This window comes from Babylonia areolata, chromosome 6 (assembly GCF_041734735.1).
Source record: "Babylonia areolata isolate BAREFJ2019XMU chromosome 6, ASM4173473v1, whole genome shotgun sequence".
Classification (NCBI taxonomy): domain Eukaryota; kingdom Metazoa; phylum Mollusca; class Gastropoda; order Neogastropoda; family Buccinidae; genus Babylonia; species Babylonia areolata.
In genome coordinates this window covers 55,456,136-55,476,522 of record NC_134881.1, presented here as the reverse complement: position 1 = coordinate 55,476,522, position 20,387 = coordinate 55,456,136, and the positions used below count along the sequence as shown (strand labels likewise).

The following is a 20,387-nucleotide window of genomic DNA, read 5'->3' as shown; positions in this document are numbered from 1 at the left end:
GTGTGTGTAAGTGTGTGTGTAGTGTGTGTGTAAGTGTGTGTGTGTGTGTGTGTGTGTACAGCAAGCTTTGTACAACATTGACACACACACGTTTACACACACTTACTTACACACACACACTTACACACTACACACACTACACCACACACATTACACACACACCACAACACACACACATTACACACAGTACACACACACTCACACACTTAACGACCACACAATACACACACTTACATGAAGTGTGTGTGTTGTTTTGTGTAAGTGTGTGTGTTGTGTGTGTGTTAATTGTGTTAAAGGTGGTGTGTGTAGTGTTGAATGTAAGTGTGTGTGTGAGTGTGGTGTGTGTGTAGTGTTGTGTGTAAGTGGTGTAGTGTGTGTGGGTATGTGTGTGTGTGTGTGTGTAAGTGTGTGTGTGTAAGTGTGGTGTGTAAGTGTGTGTGTGTACAACACACACACCACTTACACAACACACAACACACTTACACCACCACTTACACCACTTACTACACACACCACACATACACCACACTTACACACGCACTTACACACACCACTAACAACACACACTAAAGTGTGTTGTGTGTAAGTGTGTGTGTTGTGTTGTTGTGTAAGTGTGTGTGTTGTGTGTGTAAGTGTGTGTGTGTGGTGTAATGTGTGGTTTAAGTGTGTGTGTAGTGTGTGTGTGTGTAGTGTGTGTGTAAGTGTGTGTGTGTGTAAGTGGTGTGTGGTGTGTGTGTAAGTGTGGTTGGTGTGTGTGTGTGGTGTGTAAGTGTGTGTGTGTGTTACACACACACTTACACACACAGCTACCAACCATTACACACACACTTACCACCCTTACACACACACACACTTAACACACACACTACACACACACACACACACACCACTACCACCACACCACTTACAACTGAAGTGTGTGTGTGTAAGGGGTGTGTGTGTTGTGTGGTTTATAGTGTTGTGTAAGTGTGAAGTGGTGTGTGTGTAAGTGGTGTGTGTGTGTGGTAGTGCGTGTAATGTGGTTGTGTTGTATGGTGTGTGGTAAGTGTGGTGTGTGTAAGTGTGTGTGTGTGGTGTGTAATTAACGTTTTACACCACACCACTTACACACACACACACTTACACACACACACACACTTACCACACACACACAAACACACACACACACACACACTACACACACACACCCCCACACACACACACGCACTTCCCACACACTTACACTAAGGTTGTGTCTAAGTGTGGTGTGCGTGTAGTGTGTGTAAGTGTGTGTGTGTGTAAGTGCGTGTGTGTTAGTGGTGTAAGTGTGTGTGTGTATGTGTGTGTAAGTGTGTGTGTGTGTAAGTGTGTGTGTGGTACACCACACCGCACTTACACACACACACACACACTTACACACCACCCACTTAACACACACTAGTGTTTGTTACACACTACGCTAAGTCAAGCGTGTCTTAATGGTGGTGTGTGTGTGTCTGTGTGTGTGTGTGTGTTGTGTAGTGTAGTGGTGTGTGGTGTAAGTGTGTGTGTGGTAAGAAAGCTTTAATCAACACCACTTACACACACACTACCACACACACACCACACTACACACCACACAACTACACCACACACCATTCCACACACACTACATGAAGTGTGGTGTGTTGTGAGTGTGTGTTGTGTGTAGTGTGTTGTATGTGGTGTGGTGTGTAGTGGTGTGTGTGTGTGGTGTGTGTAGTGTGTGTGTTTGTGGTGTGGTGTAGTGTGTTGTGTACAACACTACACACACCACTTACACACACACTTACACACACACTAACACCACACTTACACACACATACAGACCACACCACACACTTACCCACACTTACCACACACACTTACACTGAATGTGTGTGTGTGTGTTGTGTGTGTAAGGTGTGTGTGTGTAGTGTGTGGTGTGTGTGTGTAAGTTGGTGTGTGTGTGTGTAAGTGGTGTGGTGGTGTAAGTGTGTGTGTGTGTGTGTTGTGTGTTAAGTGTGTGTGTGTGTGTAAGTGCGTGTGTGTGTGTACACACACGCACTTACACACACACACTTACACACACACACATACACACACACACACTTACACACACACTTACACGCACACACTTACACACACACACACACTTACACGCACACACTTACACACACACACACACTTACACACACACTTACACTGAAGTGTGTGTGTGTGTGTGTATAAGTGTGTGTGTGTGTGTAAGTGTATGTGTGTGTGTGTAAGTGTGTGTGGATATGTGTAAGTGTGTGTGGATATGTGTAAGTGTGTGTGTGTGTGTCTGTAAGTGTGTGTGTGAGTGTGTGTGTGTGTACACACACACACACTTACACACACACACACGCACTTACACACACACACACGCTTACACACACACACTTAAGTGTGTGTGTGTAAGTGTGTGTGTCTGTGTAAGTGTGTGTGTGTATGTGAGTGTAAGTGTGTGTGTGTGTGTACGTGTGTGTGTGTAAGAGTGTAAGTGTGTGTGTGTAAGTGTGTGTGTAAGTGTGTGTGTGTGTACACACACACTTACACACACACACGCACGTACACACACACACTTACACAGATACACTTACACGCACACACGCACTTACACACCACACACTTACACTGAAGTGTGTGTGTGTGTAAGTGTCTGTGTGTGTGTAAGTGTCTATGTAAGTGTGTGTTTGTGTGTAAGAGTGTGTGTGTGTGACTGGGTAAGTGTGTGTGTATGAGTGTGTGTGTAAGTGTGTGTGAGTGTGTGTAAGTGTGTGTGTGTAAGTGTGTGTGTGTGTGTGTAAGTGCGTGTGTGTGTGTGTGTAAGTGTGTGTGTGTGTACACACACACTTACACACACACACACGCACTTACACACACACACGCTCTTACACACACATTTACACACACACGCACACACACTTACAGACACACACACTCACACACACACTTACACACACACACTTACACGGACGCACACATACACACACACGTACACACCCACACACACACACACGCACTTACACACACACACATACACTGAAGTGTGTGTGTGTAAGTGTGTGTGTGTGTGTAAGAGTGAGTGTGAGTAAGTGTTTGTGTGTGTAAGAGTGTGTGTAAGTGTGTGTGTGTGTAAGTGTGTGTGTGTGTGTGTAAGTGTGTGTGTGTGTAAGTGTGTACACACACACTTACACACACACACGCACTTACACACATACACACGCACTTACACACACACACACGCACTTACACACACACACAAACTTACACACACACACACAACACACACACACGCAGACACATACACACACCTACCTCCCCACAGACACACACACACACTTACACACACTCACACTTAAGTGTGTGTGTGTGTGTGTGTAAGTGTGTGTGTGTATGTGTGTGTCTGTGTGTAAGAGTGTGTGTGTGTGTAAGTGCGTGTGTGTGTAAGTGTGTGTGTGTGTGTAAGTAAGTGTGTGTGTGTGTGTGTGAGTAAGTGTGTGTGTGTGTGTAAGTGTGTGTGTACACACACACACACACACTTACACACACACACACACACACACTTACAGACACACACGCACTTACACACACACGCACTTACACACACACGCACTTACACACACACTTACACACCCACTCACTTTACACACACACACACACAATTACACACACACACACTTACACGCACACACTACACACACACACTTACACACACACGCACTTACACACACACACGTACACACACAGGCACTTACACACACACACACTTACACACACACACGCACTTACACACACAGTTACACACACTTGCACAGACACACGCACTTACACACACACACTTAAGTGTGTGTGTAAGTGTCTGTAAGTGTGTGTGTGTAAGTGCGTGTGTGTGTGTGTGGGGGGGTAAGTGTGTGGGTGTGGGTGTAAGTGTGTGTAAGTGTGTGTGTTTGTGTGAGTGTAAGTCTGTGTAAGTGTGTGTGTGTGTGTGTAAGTGCGAGTGTGTGTAAGTGTGTGTGTGTAAGTGTGTGTAAGTGTGTGTGTGTGTGAGAGAGAGACTGCCCTGTTTTGACAGTCTTTTGATAGTGACTGTGTGTCAGGCATGGGCAGTGTATAATACTAACACACTGATAATGACCTGATAATCAACATACTTTGCAAAAAGCAGATCACTTGGATCACTGATTTGACCTATGAGTTGTCAGTATGCTTACAGACAAGATTGATGATTAATAATGATAATGATAATAATATTAATGATAATAAATATAACGATGATGATTTTTTAAAGTAATCATCATCATCATCATCATCATTGTAATCATAATAGGAATTATTAACTATTGGTGTTGTTTTTTCAGGCCGATGGGAGTAAGTGCAGATGACAAGAAGAAGAAGAGGCCAGTAAAGAAGAAGAAATAAACATGAGGATGAATGTTGATGAGGAAACAACAGCTGGACAGTCATCTTGCTAATACACAGCAATGACAGCAATGAACGCTTTCTAGGTTACAACATGTTGCAATAAGAAGTTTTCTTTTGCTTTTCAGACATTTTTTACCCTCCAAAATGAATATCTTTATATATATATATATATATATATATTTTTTTTTTTTTTTTTTTTTTTTATAAAAAAGATTACCATGTTCAGTGTTTGGTTGAAAACGTGTCTCTCTCAAATAGTCTCTGTAAAATTTGCCCGACTGACATATGACAATAAAATTGTTTGGCTAATATTCAACGTCCTGTGATATTAACATACCTAGATTAGCTTGGAACTGAATAGACTTATTTAGATTCCTAGGTTACTTTGAAACTGAATAGACTTTCGCCATGTTTAAAATGCTTTCTTTATTTTTTTCGAGTTCCAGACAAGCTTTTCAAGTGCTGAACATTCTGTAACATTCAGATGTTTCATGATGACAGGTTCCTAAGAATCGAGGATCACTGAACATTGTGTAACATTCAGATGTTTTATGATGACAGCTTCCTAAGAATCGAGGATCACTGAACATTGTGTAACATTCAGACGTTTCATGATGACAGGTTCCTAAGAATCGAGGATCACTGAACATTGTGTAACATTCAGACGTTTCATGATGACAGGTTCCTAAGAATCGAGGATCACTGAACATTGTGTAACATTCAGATGTTTCATGATGACAGGTTCCTAAGAATCGAGGGTCACTGAGAAGAACGTCCTCCTTTTCAGATGTTTACGTTAGCTCAAAACTGAACAGGCATTTTTCAGACTTGAAAGGCTTATATATCTTTTTTCGTGTACAAGCCTTTTAAGTTCTTTTTTTTTTTTCAAAAATGCCTGTTTTTGTTTAGCAACTAGCTTCGTGTCTTCTTCTTGCCTCTGAATTCTGCTGATCTTTTGGAAGGAGGCGTTGGTCCTGTGCTTTGCAAGAGGTGTCCTGTGGAGAACAGCGGTTTCAGTTACTCACGGAGGTGCCACTGTGTTCGGACAAATCCATACATGCTACACCACCTCTCAGATGCCTGGCTGGCAGCATAACCTAACACCTTTAGTCAGGCCTTGAGGGCATATCACAATTATACATTCTTGTACCTGTCATAGTGGATTTCTTCTTCACAGTTTGCCACAGGACAATACTTTACGTTGCCATGGGTTCTTTTTCTGTGCGCTGCACACAGGACTTCGGTTTATCAGTCTGATCTGACTGACTAGACGCTCAGTTTGATTTTCCAGATAAGCTTGGGAGAGAGGGGAAGACCAGGATTCGAACCCAGACCCTCAGGGACGCGGCAGAGCAGCCAGCACATGGCAGGGCGGGTGGTGCAGGTGGTGCGGTGGTGCTTCAGACAGCGCTGTGACAAAGCACCTTGATTGACAAATTGCAAAGAGTGGTAACTCTCTCCATTGACAAGGTACATAACTTCAGGTCAATGCTGCTTACGCTACTGATTCAGCTAGCACACAGGTAAAAATAAAAGGTACATTGGAACAAAACCAGACACTTCCTAAAAAATATTTTAAAAAAAAGAAAAAAAAAAGGAAGCGCCGGGCCTGTCCTTGTACCGATCATCTGACATGTGCACACAGCAGCAAAGACAGAAGAAACGTGCAAACACAAATTAGCTTTTATTCAAGACTGGCATAGCCTTTTTAATCCTGAACAAGCCACACAGAACATGCGGACAACACAGAACACACACATGGGTGCCTCGGTGGTTTTTCGACTTGAAATTAATAAACAATGAGGCCGGCATTGACTTGAAGTTGTGTACCTTGTGAATGAAGAGAGTTACCACTCTTTACTATTTGCTGATCATTTGATTGGCGCGCTGGCTTACGCTGCTGGTCAGGCATCTGCTTGGCAGATACGGTGTAGCGTATATGGATTTGTGACACCTCCAGGAGCGACTGATACCGATACTGATAATCGTTTGATGCCCAGGCCTCATTGTTTACAAGCGTTAAGTGTGTGCTGCACACAGGGCCTCATTTCATCGTCTCATCTGAACAGCTAGCATCCACACCACCCCTCAAGGTCTAGTGGAGCTGGAGAAAATTCTGTTGACTGCTGGAGTGGATACCAGACCCTCCGATTCTCTCACTTCCTAGACAGACATGTGCCACTCTTCACTCTACATACACTCTGATTCTCTCACCAGACAGACATGTGCCACTCTTCACACACACTCTACATACACTTTGATTCTCTCACTACCTAGACAGACATGTTCCACTCTTCACACACACTCTACATACACTGATTCTCTCACTAGACAGACATGTGCCACTCTTCACACACACTCTACATACACTGATTCTCTCACCAGACAGACATGTGCCACTCTTCACACACACTCTACATACACTGATTCTCTCACTACCTAGACAGACATGTTCCACTCTTCACACACACTCTACATACACTGATTCTCTCACTTCCTAGACAGACATGTTCCACTCTTCACACACACTCTACATACACTCTGATTCTCTCACTACCTAGACAGACATGTTCCACTCTTCACACACACTCTACATACACTGATTCTCTCACTAGACAGCCATGTTCCACTCTTCACACACACTCTACATACACTGATTCTCTCACTAGACAGCCATGTTCCACTCTTCACACACACTCTACATACACTGATTCTCTCACTTCCTAGACAGACATGTTCCACTCTTCACACACACTCTACATACACTCTGATTCTCTCACTACCTAGACAGACATGTTCCACTCTTCACACACACTCTACATACACTGATTCTCTCACTAGACAGCCATGTTCCACTCTTCACACACACTCTACATACACTGATTCTCTCACTTCCTAGACAGACATGTTCCACTCTTCACACACACTCTACATACACTCTGATTCTCTCACTAACCTAGACAGACATGTTCCACTCTTCACACACACTCTACATACACTCTGATTCTCTCACTACCTAGACAGACATGTTCCACTCTTCACACACACTCTACATACACTGATTCTCTCACTAGACAGCCATGTTCCACTCTTCACACACACTCTACATACACTGATTCTCTCACTAGACAGACATGTTCCACTCTTCACACACACTCTACATACACTGATTCTCTCACTAGACAGCCATGTTCCACTCTTCACACACACTCTACATACACTGATTCTCTCACTAGACAGACATGTTCCACTCTTCACACACACTCTACATACACTCTGATTCTCTCACTAACCTAGACAGACATGTTCCACTCTTCACACACACTCTACATACACTCTGATTCTCTCACTAGACAGCCATGTTCCACTCTTCACACACACTCTACATACACTCTGATTCTCTCACTAGACAGACATGTTCCACTCTTCACACACACTCTACATACACTCTGATTCTGTCACTACCTAGACAGACATGTTCCACTCTTCACACACACTCTACATACACTCTGATTCTGTCACTACCTAGACAGACATGTTCCACTCTTCACACACACTCTACATACACTCTGATTCTGTCACTACCTAGACAGACATGTTCCACTCTTCACACACACTCTACATACACTCTGATTCTCTCACTAGACAGACATGTTCCACTCTTCACACACACTCTACATACACTCTGATTCTGTCACTAGACAGACATGTTCCACTCTTCACACACACTCTACATACACTGATTCTCTCACTACCTAGACAGCCATGTTCCACTCCTCACACACACTCTACATACACTCTGATTTTCTCACTAGACAGACATGTGCCACTCCTCATACACACTCTACATACACTGATTCTCTCACTAACCTAGACAGACATGTGCCACTCTTCACACACACTCTACATACAGACATATATATATATATGATAGTCAGTCGTGTCCGACTATGACCATCAGAACAGCAGAGGAGGCAACTGCTGTTCCCACTATACATACAGACATACTACAGGCCTACACACTTATGTATGCATGCACGTGTTGTTTGCACACACTCACACACTTGATAACTTGCTTGCATTCACACACACACACACACACACACACACACACACAAACTACTGTCCATAAATCCAGTTCCTAAACAAACACACATTTACGTACGTATATATTTTATCAGAGCAGAATAGAGAGAGAGAGAGAGAAAGTATGCCAATCTTTTAAGACTGGTTATTGCTGATGTGTGTGTTTACAAAGAACTGCAATTTGAATATGTATGTTTAACTGGTCAGGACAGCGGCTGATCTTTGATGGTTTAATTTAATATCTACCCATTATATTTCTAAAGGAAGCAGCTGATCTTTGATGGTTTAAATTAATATCTACCCATTATATTCCTAAAGGAAGCAGCTGATCTTTGATGGTTTAATTTAATATCTACCCATTGTATTCCTAAAGGATCAGATCTCTTGATGTTTAAAGCATGCAATATTCTTTTGTTTTCAGGAAACGTTTTATATATATATATATATATATATATATATATATTGTCATTCTTTCTTTTGCTCCTTACTTCCTTGTCTTTTATAAGTTTATTAAACATAGTCACTCTTCCCTTTGTTACCTTCCACATATTTTACATCTCATGGGAATCTTTTCATTATGTTAGTTGTCCGTCCATATTCCAAATATTTACTCTTTCCTTTAATGATCTGTTTTCAGATTCTTATTATGAATTTGTATCCAGTATTTTGAAATTTTACTTTCATCAAAATGGATTGATGTATTTACACCCCCCTTCTTTTAATTCTTCACATTGCAAACCACATTCACGTTACTGTGAAATATGCATGTAGGTTCTGTCTGCACACGAGTTATACTCTATTGTCTGATATGTAGTGCATTACAGTATGTTGTATCACTGGTTCTAACAGGCTATACATGTTCATGTTGTTGTTTTTTTTTTAGTTTGTGCACTGTTAGAATGGAGTGGTTCTAACAGTCTATACATGTTCATGTTTGTTTTTTAAGTTTGTGCATTGTTAGAATGGAGTGGTTCTAACAGTCTACACATGTTCATGTTTGTTTTTGTTTTCAGTTTGTGCACTGTTATACAGTGTTAGAATGGAGTGGTTCTAACAGTCTATACATGTTCATGTTGATTTTTAAGTTTGTGCACTGTTAGAATGGAGAAACACATAAACAGAAGATAAAAGGAAAGGAAATGGTCAAGAAAAGAAGATAAAAGGAAAGGAAATAGTCAAGAAAAGAAGATAAAAGGAAAGGAAATGGTCAAGAAAAGAAGATAAAAGGAAAGGAAATGGTCAAGAAAAGAAGATGGAAAGGAAAGGAAATGGTCAAGAAAAGAAGATAAAAGGAAAGGAAATAGTCAAGAAAAGAAGATAAAAGGAAAGGAAATAGTCAAGAAAAGAAGATGGAAAGGAAAGGAAATAGTCAAGAAAAGAAGATGGAAAGGAAAGGAAATAGTCAAGAAAAGAAGATAAAAGGAAAGGAAATAGTCAAGAAAAGAAAACCAGTGGATACAATAATCTACCGTTGTTATATTATGGGATGTCATTATTTTGAGATGTGTATTCACTAGATCATCGCATTATGTATTGGTTACTGCCTGATATGCAATGTCGCTTAAAAGTAGTTTTATTTGGGTTGGGTGTATTTGTGGGAAAATATGCTACGGTGTGAGAAAGTATTAGGGAGTTTGTATGGTTAAAGCTGTGAAAGTAAGTGTTTGTATTCTGTTAGTCTTTGTCTTTTCAAACTTGTATTTGACTCTGTCTTTCACTGACTCTCTCTCTCTCACTCACTCTCTCCCCCCTTTCACTCTCTCTCTCGCTCTCTGTGTGTGTCTCTCTCTAAAAAACGTAGTAACTTCTTTTTGCAATGAGTGTCCAGTGACTGTGATATAATCTGTGTTTCGTGATATAATCTGTGATTATGGATTATATATATGTATATATATATATATATATATATTACACACGCACACACGCATGCACACACATGCGTACATATTTATACATTTCTCTGTTCTTTCAACATTTTAAATCACTTTCTGTAGTGCAATTCAAGCCAAAATATTAAAAGCTTGGAAAACCACAGTGTCTGGGGTGTATTTTTGCATATGTGTTTGAACGGACTCGATAATCCCTCTTTCAACCCTTTCATCTGATTTTTTGTGTCTGTCTGTCTGTCTGTCTCTCCCCCCTCCCCCCCTCTGTGTGTGGAAACATCCAGTTTTGTTGATAACAGTCACAGCACCAGCAGCCCACAAGAAGTTATCAATGTCAGTCGCTATGAGGCCACCAATAAGAGGAGTCCCTACACTACTATCGAGTCATTTCAAGGATCAGTATCTTATGTATCATGCAAACAATGGAGATTGCACCTGTTTAGCTCATATTCATGACAAAAAGATTTGGCTGGAATGAATAAACCTCTCTAAAAGTAAAATGAGAAATTTTTGTCGGGTCGCATCATGTTTCCCTGTCTACGCATCCTCTATGCACATGTCAACTTGTACTTTGACATACCCAACTTTCCAACTTCACTGAAGGTATGGTATTTTTGTCTCTGTGTGTGTATGTGTGTCTTTGTGTGTCCCAGTGTGTGTGTATATAAGTGTGTGTGTGTGTGTGTGTGTGTGTGTGTGTGTGTGTGTGAGGGTGTGTGTTGAAATAAAGGAAGGCAAACTACACATAAAATTAAATCAGTGAACACTCCAGCAGCGAAAAAAAAGTGTTCAATATCATAATTTTCTCATTGAGATGACAACAGTGATATTACCACAATTTACACAACCACTGATGACTATTATTACAGTGCCTGCTTGAACAGAAAAATAGAAAATCTTCACAGAACTAAACCAGCATTAGCACAAGTTATCGTAGTCAGCTAGCAAATTAAGTTACCATCAGTGTGAGTGGAAATCAAGATAACAGGTTTGGGACACCAGGTGGGAAACTCATTCGGGTGAGACGATAAACCGAAGACCCGTAAACAGTATGCTCTTAGGGCATGTAAAAGAAACCACAGCAACAAAGGTCTTCTTCCTGGTAAAATGCTGTCGAAAAATCCACTAAGGTGGGAAAACAAGGACACTTGCAGTCAGAGAAGAAGAAAATGGTAGCACTCTCACTGTAGCGACAAGCTCTCCCTGGGGAGTGCCACGAACGTATATATTCATAGGTTCGTGGGGGAGAGGGGGGTCAGCCCGAGCGTGTCAATACCCCCCCATGGCGATACTCCCCCGTGTCTATACTCCCCTGTCTCAATACTCCCCGTGTCAATACCCCCCATGTCGATACTCCCCCATGTCAATACTCCCCCCCATGTCGATACTCCACCGTGTCAATACCCCCCCCCCCCCCATGTCAATACTCCCCTGTGTCAATACACCCCCCCCCCCCTGAGTCGATACTCCGTGTCAATACTCCTCTCTGTCAATACTCCCCTGTGTCAATACTCCTCTCTGTCAATACTCCCCTGTGTCGATACCCTTGTGTCAATACTCCCCTGTCAATACTCCCCCGTGTCAATACCCCCCGTGTCGATGCTCCCCTGTGTCAATACTCTCCTGTGTCGATACTCCCCCGTGTCAATACTCCCCCATGTCAATACTCCCCCATGTCGACACTCCCCCGTGTCGACACTCCCCTGTGTCGATACTCCACCGTTTCAATACTCCCCTGTCTCAATACCCCCCGTGTCAATACTCCCCTGTGTCAATACCCCCCCCCCACCCACCCCCGTGTCGATACTCCCCTGTCTCAATACTCCCCTGTGTTGATACTCCCCAGTTTTGATACTCCCCTTTTGAGAGGGATTAACAAGCCAGGGAAGTATCGACACGGGGGGAGTATCGACAAGGGGGGAGTATCGACACGGGGAGTATCAAAGCGCACTACCCAAATTTCACCCAGAGAAATCTTTTGTGACAAAAGAGTAAGACAATACAACACAATGCAATGCACTGCAGTGCAATACAGTAAAGTGCAGTACAAGTACAACTGAACACAACACAACGCAATGCAATACAAACCAATACAATGCACTGCAATAAAATTAAAAATATTTAGTGCAACACAACACAATACAGTCCAGTCTAGTACAGTGCAATGTGATGCAATTCAGTGCAATGAAATGCAATGCAATGCGCTCAGAATGTTATAGGGGATGTGGCTAGACGAGAGATGGAGCACGACGAAAATAAAATTCGGGAGACAACGGGAAAAATTAATTAATGAAAGCGGAAAAAAAAAAAAAAAAAAAAAATCAACTCAAGGGAGAGCACGACGCTACCATGTAAGTCGGAAAGAGTTAAAAGCTAGTTACCTCCCTTGCATTGCCGTGAACTGCTGACCAGTAATAATTATCATTTGGAGCTGGCAACATTGACCCAATATTGCTGAACTCACCAAAGGCAAGGAAAGAGGGGGCGTGCGCGAGAGAGGCAGATGCCAAAGTCTGGGATTGGTGGAGCTGGAATAAGCCAATGAGCAGGTGGAAAAAGCCTGATACACCAGAAGCAAATGTTTGGGGGGGGGGGGGGGGGGGGGGAGGGGGGGGTTTCTTATGCATATGCACGCACATTGTGCGATCAACAACCATCTACCTGAAGATCTAGTCATTAGCCCCATCAACATGGAATATGCAGCTTCTGTTCAAACGTGTGTGTGTGTGAGAGAGAGAGAGAGAGAAACGGAAATGGAAATGGAAACTTTTTTATTGAGGGAAAAGGATTAGGCACTTATCGGCCTGTTTTCATCCTACCCTCGTAAAGAAAACGTACAAACTAATCTAGGAAATACAAAAGACTGAAAAAAGAAGGAAAAAAACCCACTTTGCATGGCAACAACAACAAGAACAATAAATGGCACAGAAAATACACAGTTCCCCACAAAGTAACATTGCTTTTGCGTGAAGGACAGAGGGAAGAAGAAGGTAAGAGAGGAAGAGATATGAGGAAGGAAAGAGAGGAAAACTGTTGAGAGAGAGAGAGAGGAAGAGGAGAGGAGGGAAGAAAAGAGGAAGGGGAAAAGGAGATAGACAAATAGACAAGGATATTGAGAATACATCATTTGTTTATCAGTCTCAGTAATTTCAAGAATTCATAGAAATTAGCTCTGACATTAGATGTTTATGATATAGTCTTTTGAAGACACTGAGACTGGAGTTTATATTAAGTGTAGATGAAATAGAATTCCATAAATATCCACCAGAATATGTGAGACTTGTTTTATAAAGATCAATTCTTGGCCGAGGCAAGGTTATTTTACGTGTGCGACGGTGACTATTTACTGGAAAATTACTTATGAGAGAGGGTGGGGCATAACCTGATAATATTTTGAACATAAATATGGCTTTATTATATTTAAGTTTAATTTTCAATGCCAATATATCAAGTTCTATATAATCAGAAACATATGTTATAGTGTGCCAGCAGTGTCACCCCCACCACCCACACTCCGTCCCCGTCCCCTCCCCCCTCCCCACCCCTCCTTCTTATCTCCCTTCCCGCTCCGTCCAAAGCCCAGTCTTTGAGGTTGCGCCGACACCCGCGCCACCCTCCCTCCTCACCCCTACTCCCTAGTCGGCCCTCTTTGGTCAGCGACGCGGCGTCACCCGCCCCAGCTATAGGAACACGTGCAGTTACGTGATGTCTGCCGCGATACCCGTGCTGAGCAGAACATCCCGTGTGGCGGCCCGTCTTTCAAGTCATTCCCCATCTCCCCTCCACGAACGCAACTGACGTAGATGGCGGGACTTCGGAACGAAAGCTAGGGAGAATTTATGCTAATGCGAACTTTGATCAAGCCGGCTAACATGCCGAAAGTTGTATTGTCCTGTCTCCCCAAACTCTTTGTGACGTAAACGGGTGAACTTATCATAGAATGTGTATAGACAAATGGGTTGAATTGTAGCGAATCAGATCAGTCTGTTGGATTGGACGAATTGGGATCAAGCAGTGAATCTGTCAGTCATTCACATACCGTCATTAGGACAAGCAAAGATTGGTTATTTCAGTTCAACTAGTTGGGGAGTGAGTGTTGTAGCTTGCATTAGTATACACAGTATGTTGGGGGAAGGGATAAAACCAGTCAGCACAGCCAGTTCTTAGCTGTCTCCCAGAAGAACTGACTGACACAGGGTGACTGACTGATCAGTGATGTGAGGAGCAAGGAAATCCCTGTTGGGCTGTGAGTACATGACTTGTAATGGTTTTATGTTATGTTGATAACTTAGTTGTGTTGGGAAACTATGTTTTATGTCAGTGGACAGCCAGTTTAAGTTGATCTTGTGGCTTGTGGAAAGAAAAGGGGTTAATGTGTGAAAGCTACCCACTGAGAGAAGTACTGGCCTAAATCTTGAGTCCCCCCCCCCCCCCCACTTCTATTTGGTTACAGATATCTTGTTCTGTATTTTTGATGTATTACTTACTTGTTTTGTATGTAATAGGTGGTGTTGGTTCAGTGTGAACTGAACAGATCTATAGGCTAACACAATGTCAGTGTGTGTTGAGGGTTTTTCATGTGTGTGTGTGTGCACATGGGGGTAACAGCAAGTGTTGTGGAACACATGTTTGATTTGTTGGTAGTTGTGGTAACATGTGTAGGAGTTGTGCTTTGTGTTAGTGGTTTACTTTGTTCAGACAAAGTGGGAAAGCATATTTTAATGTGATTAATGAGTTGGTTAACAATGAGAGCACTGAGGGTCAGTGCTATATGGTTGCATATTGCTGTTTACCAGAGATATGTTGGAAGTAATAATTTCCTTACATGTACTTGTGTCGGTGGTATACCTTGTGAAGACAAAGAGATTTGTTTGGTAATGGTAACACACAGTTTAATTGGATGATGGGTAACATGAGTTGGAACACAGAGTTGTACTGGTCAGTGATGTGTTTTGTGCACAGTATGGTAATTGTTATGTCACTGCTGGTGGCAGGTAAGCTTGATGAAGCTTGTATTTCCTCGCATAGATCTATGTGTAAGAGGAGTGCATACTGGTGGACATGTGATGAAAGGTGCTGAGAGGGTATAGGCCTTTTATGTCAGTGATGTCCAGATATTTGAGATTTTATCTGACCTGGGTTTTGGTTGTGTGTTTGTGTTCCAGGTGTGCTGCTTATAGGTGCTGCTTTAGGTGTAGGGTGAACTTTTACTATGTGCTGCTTATAGGTGCTGCTTTAGGTGTAGGGTGAACTTTTTACTGTGTGCTGTATTGTAAAGTAAACACTCTGTAAAAACCACTCCATGTGGCCCTGCTATTGATGTGAGGAGAGAGTGAGTGAGTGCATCATTGGTTGATCCTATATCCCCCTGTCTGTTCTCCCCCTCTCTCTTCTGTTAGAAGCGAACAACAACACCCTCCCAACAACAACCTTTTTACAACTTGGCGTCGCCGACAGGATAGGCAGGTAGAGTGATTTACTGACACAATAGGCAGGTTAAGCGTTAGGTAGGACTTAAGCAGCACACAGCCAGGTAGCACAGCCCAGAGATGACAACCCCAACTACAATGGCGCAGGAGTTTCCCATGGGGTGGTACGTAGCACCCACACTGCCAGTATTCACTGGTGAGCCAGGTGAGATGTCGGCTGAGGACTTCATCGTGGAGGCGAAGAGAGTCCTGGCTGCGTACCCCATGGGAGACGAGATGGCTGCTTTCTTCATTTACAGCCATCTGCAGGGAACCGCACGCAGGGAGCTGATGCTGCGGGACCTGGAGGAGACCAACACCCCAGAGAAGGTGATCAACATTCTGCTGGGGGTGTTCGGTGACGGGCGGCGTGTCACCACACTGCTGTCCACCTTCTTCAGCAGGGAGCAGTTGCCAGAGGAGTCCACCTTGGACTACTCCCATGCTCTGTGCAGCATGGGGAGGATCATCCAGACGAAGAGCACTGGGGCCCTCACCGCTGAGATGCTGAGGGACCACTTCATTGATGGCCTCTGGAACCTCCTGCTGAAAAGGGAGCTGCGCCAGGTAGTGAGGAGGGAGCCACACACCACCTTCATCCAGGCGAGGGATGAAGCCGTGAGGCTGCAGCGAGAGATGGAGGAGGACCAACGACAGCAACAGGCCAGGGAACAGACGGCACAGTTAGGAGATAAACTGTTACTGTTAGAAGAGAGTATTAGGTCCATGCAGGGGTTAGTGTCAGATTTAGTCAGTCAGAGAGATGGGGCTGTGCTAGAGAACAGGGCTGTGGGTAGGAAGAGAAGGAACAGAGGTAGGAAAGGGAAAGGTCAGTCAGTGGTGGGAAATGGGATTTCCCCAAAATGTGGGCAAGGTTCTCCCCAAGGAAAAACACAAAGATTCCCACAATGAGAACCAGAGAGACTTGCCCAACAGTCTCAGGGGGCAGGATCCGAGTCCGAATGAAAAGACTCCAGTCAGAACAATAGCTGACTGTAAGGATGATCCTTGCCAGGGTGAATGGGTGCTGCTGCCCATACCACCTGATCCAGGTGTTCCTGGTACTTGTGCCACGCGGGAAGGCACAGGTGATGGAGACTGCCAGGATGCAGTCGAGTCTCCCAGAGGGTCACACCAACTGGTGTTCTCAAGGTTGTGTGAGACTAGCACCAGGTCTCATCCGAAGCCTTGGGTGCACGGGACATGCGCAGGTGCCATGGTCCCAGATCAGACTGACAGGGGTGGGAAACTGTCAGGGTCAACCTGTAGGGTTAGCAACAGGGGCAAGGCTAGTCATCCAGCATGGGATAAAATTGTAGCTGTAGCCTGCTAGGGGAATATTGGAAATGAGGAAAATTGTGTATGTCATGCTATGCTGTTTTGTGTTTTTCCTTCATTCCAGGGCTTGTGGCTGCTGATGTGTGTCAGCTGGAACTCTGTTGATTTTTGCGTTGTGTAGCTCTGTTTGATTTTTTTTTTTTATGTATGCTTTTCTGGGTTATGGTGTTATGTACAGCTTTATCATTTTGAAATGTATTTATGGTGGTTTCTTTTGTCCTGTAATGTCTTCATTTTCACATGTTTATGTTTCTGCTAATTTTTGGGTAAGAGAACTAATCTCCCCATTAGCATTAATTGATGATGGCATTGGTCAGCATGTGGTCAGCAGCAATGAGGACATTGCATTCAAAAGCCGGGGGTGGGTGTTATAGTGTGCCAGCAGTGTCACCCCCCACCACCCACACTCCGTCCCCTCCCCCCTCCTCCTTCTTATCTCCCTTCCCGCTCCGTCCAAAGCCCAGTCTTTGAGGTTGCGCCGACACCCGCGCCACCCTCCCTCCTCAACCCTACTCCCTAGTCGGCCCTCTTTGGTCAGCGATGCGGCGTCACCCGCCCCAGCTATAGGAACACGTGCAGTTACGTGATGTCTGCCGCGATACCCGTGCTGAGCAGAACATCCCGTGTGGCGGCCCGTCTTTCAAGTCATTCCCCATCTCCCCTCCACGAACGCAACTGACGTAGATGGCGGGACTTCGGAACGAAAGCTAGGGAGAATTTATGCTAATGCGAACTTTGATCAAGCCGGCTAACATGCCGAAAGTTGTATTGTCCTGTCTCCCCAATCTCTTTGTGACGTAAACGGGTGAACTTGTCATCATAGAATGTGTATAGACAAATGGGTTGAATTGTAGCGAATCAGATCAGTCTGTTGGATTGGACGAATTGGGATCAAGCAGTGAATCTGTCAGTCATTCACATAGCGTCGTTAGGACAAGCAAAGATTGGTTATTTCAGTTCAACTAGTTGGGGAGTGAGTGTTGTAGCTTGCATTAGTATACACAGTATGTTGGGGGAAGGGATAAAACCAGTCAGCACAGCCAGTTCTTAGCTGTCTCCCAGAAGAACTGACTGACACAGGGTGACTGACTGATCAGTGATGTGAGGAGCAAGGAAATCCCTGTTGGGCTGTGAGTACATGACTTGTAATGGTTTTATGTTATGTTGATAACTTAGTTGTGTTGGGAAACTATGTTTGTGTCAGTGGACAGCCAGTTTAAGTTGATCTTGTGGCTTGTGGAAAGAAAAGGGGTTAATGTGTGAAAGCTACCCACTGAGAGAAGTACTGGCCTAAATCTTGAGTCCCCCCCCCCCCCTCCACCCTCCCACTTCTATTTGGTTACAGATATCTTGTTCTGTATTTTTGATGTATTACTTGTTTTGTATGTAATAGGTGGTGTTGGTTCAGTGTGAACTGAACAGATCTATAGGCTAACACAATGTCAGTGTGTGTTGAGGGTTTTTCATGTGTGTGTGTGTGTGCACATGGGGGTAACAGCAAGTGTTGTGGAACACATGTTTGATTTGTTATAGGTGCTGCTTATAGGTGCTGCTTTAGGTGTAGGGTGAACTTTTTACTGTGTGCTGTATTGTAAAGTAAACACTCTATAAAAACCACTCCATGTGGCCCTGCTATTGATGTGAGGAGAGAGTGAGTGAGTGCATCATTGGTTGATCCTATATCCCCCTGTCTGTTCTCCCTCTCTCTCTTCTGTTAGAAGCGAACAACAACACCCTCCCAACAACAACCTTTTTACACATATAAAGAGGACGATTTTAGAATAACTAATTTAAGAGCATGCCTATGAAGACTTAGGAGTGGTTTTAGGATGTTATCACTCGCTGAATCCCAGACAGTTGAGGCATAGTTTATATAAGATTCAATGTAGGCGTGAACAAATATTTTTCGAGTATGTAAATTTAAAAAAATGTTTTATTTTAGAAAGTTGATATACCTTTGTGGAAATAGTTTTACATAACATTGATATGTGATCAGACCAGGTCAAGTTGTTATCAATAATTACCCCAAGAACCTTGTGACTGTCGACGTCAATGACTTTGCCATTTATAAAAAGGGAGGAGGAATTAGATGCAAGAGTTTGACGCTTCTGTCTGGTTGTAATCAACATGTATTTGGTTTTTTGTGGATGCAAACTCATGTGGTTTAGTTCAGACCAATCAGTTAACTGATTAATACTTACCTGCAATGTTCTGGAAACTTCAGAGAGTTTAGAATTGTCAACGTGTAAAGTCGTATCATCAGCAAACAGTTCACATAATGCAGTGATAAATAAAGGTAAATCATTTATATAAATGGAAAACAATATTGGTCCCAACACAGAACCCTGAGGAACACCATATTCAAAAGGTAATAGAGAAGATTCTTTTCCATTAATTATCACCAGCTGTTTCCTATCAGATAAAAATGAGTTCAAGAGATCTAATGTATTGCTTGATAAGCCATAAATTCTAAGTTTTTTAAGAAGAAGTGCAAGATCAATCACATTAAAGGCTTTTGCGAAGTCTACAAACAGAACTCCAGTAAAGTTATTATTACTTATATTAGTCAGCCACTTGTCAACTAAGGATGTTAGTGCAGTGTGGCATGAATGATTAGGTCTGAAACCAGACTGACTTGGATGAAACAGATTAAAGGAATTAAAATGACTAAAAATGTGTTTATTAATGTGGGTTTCTATGGGTTTTGACAAAGTAGACAAGATTGAAATTGGTCTATAATTTGAAGGCTCTGTTTGATCTCCTGACTTGTACAGCGGGATGACTTTTGCCAGTTTAAATGCCTTGGGAAACTGATTTTTCGTTATACATAAATTGTAAATGTAAGGGTTTCAGAAACAACTGGTGCAGAAAGTTTCAAAATTTTACTATCAATTCCATCCAAGCCTCTGGTTCCAGTTTGTTTTAAGTGTGATAATGCATTGCAAACTTCATGAACAGCCATTAAGGGAATTTGTGAGTCAGACGAAATATTTTTTGACATACAGAATTCACTTAAACCTTCAAGAGTATTATTTAGATACCTATCAGATTTTACAGTTTAACTACCTATTTCACAAAAATGTCTATTAAGTTTATCAGGAGACATATCACTGACTGATGTACTTTTAGTATTGGCATTACGATTAGTGATCTGGTTTATCGCTTTCCAGATTGATTTACTATC

The 20,387-nt window shown here is 42.9% G+C and overlaps 2 protein-coding genes across 3 annotated transcripts in view; one reads left to right on the top strand and one right to left on the bottom strand.

Annotated features, from left to right (window-relative positions):
- The window catches only part of LOC143283170 (uncharacterized), a 129,560-nt gene extending 124,986 nt beyond the window's left edge, over positions 1-4,574 (top strand). For both annotated transcript variants that reach the window (XM_076589339.1, XM_076589338.1), the window contains exon 23: positions 4,362-4,574. In XM_076589339.1, coding sequence (XP_076445454.1) covers positions 4,362-4,422 — 61 coding nt within the window. In that variant the 3' untranslated portion in view covers positions 4,423-4,574. The remainder of the gene's footprint in view (positions 1-4,361) is intronic.
- Positions 4,575-4,698: 124 nt separating this feature from the next.
- Positions 4,699-20,387, bottom strand: part of LOC143283172 (uncharacterized) — a 49,285-nt gene continuing 33,596 nt past the window's right edge. The window contains exon 10 of the mRNA XM_076589344.1: positions 4,699-5,835. Coding sequence (XP_076445459.1) covers positions 5,826-5,835 — 10 coding nt within the window. The 3' untranslated portion in view covers positions 4,699-5,825. The remainder of the gene's footprint in view (positions 5,836-20,387) is intronic.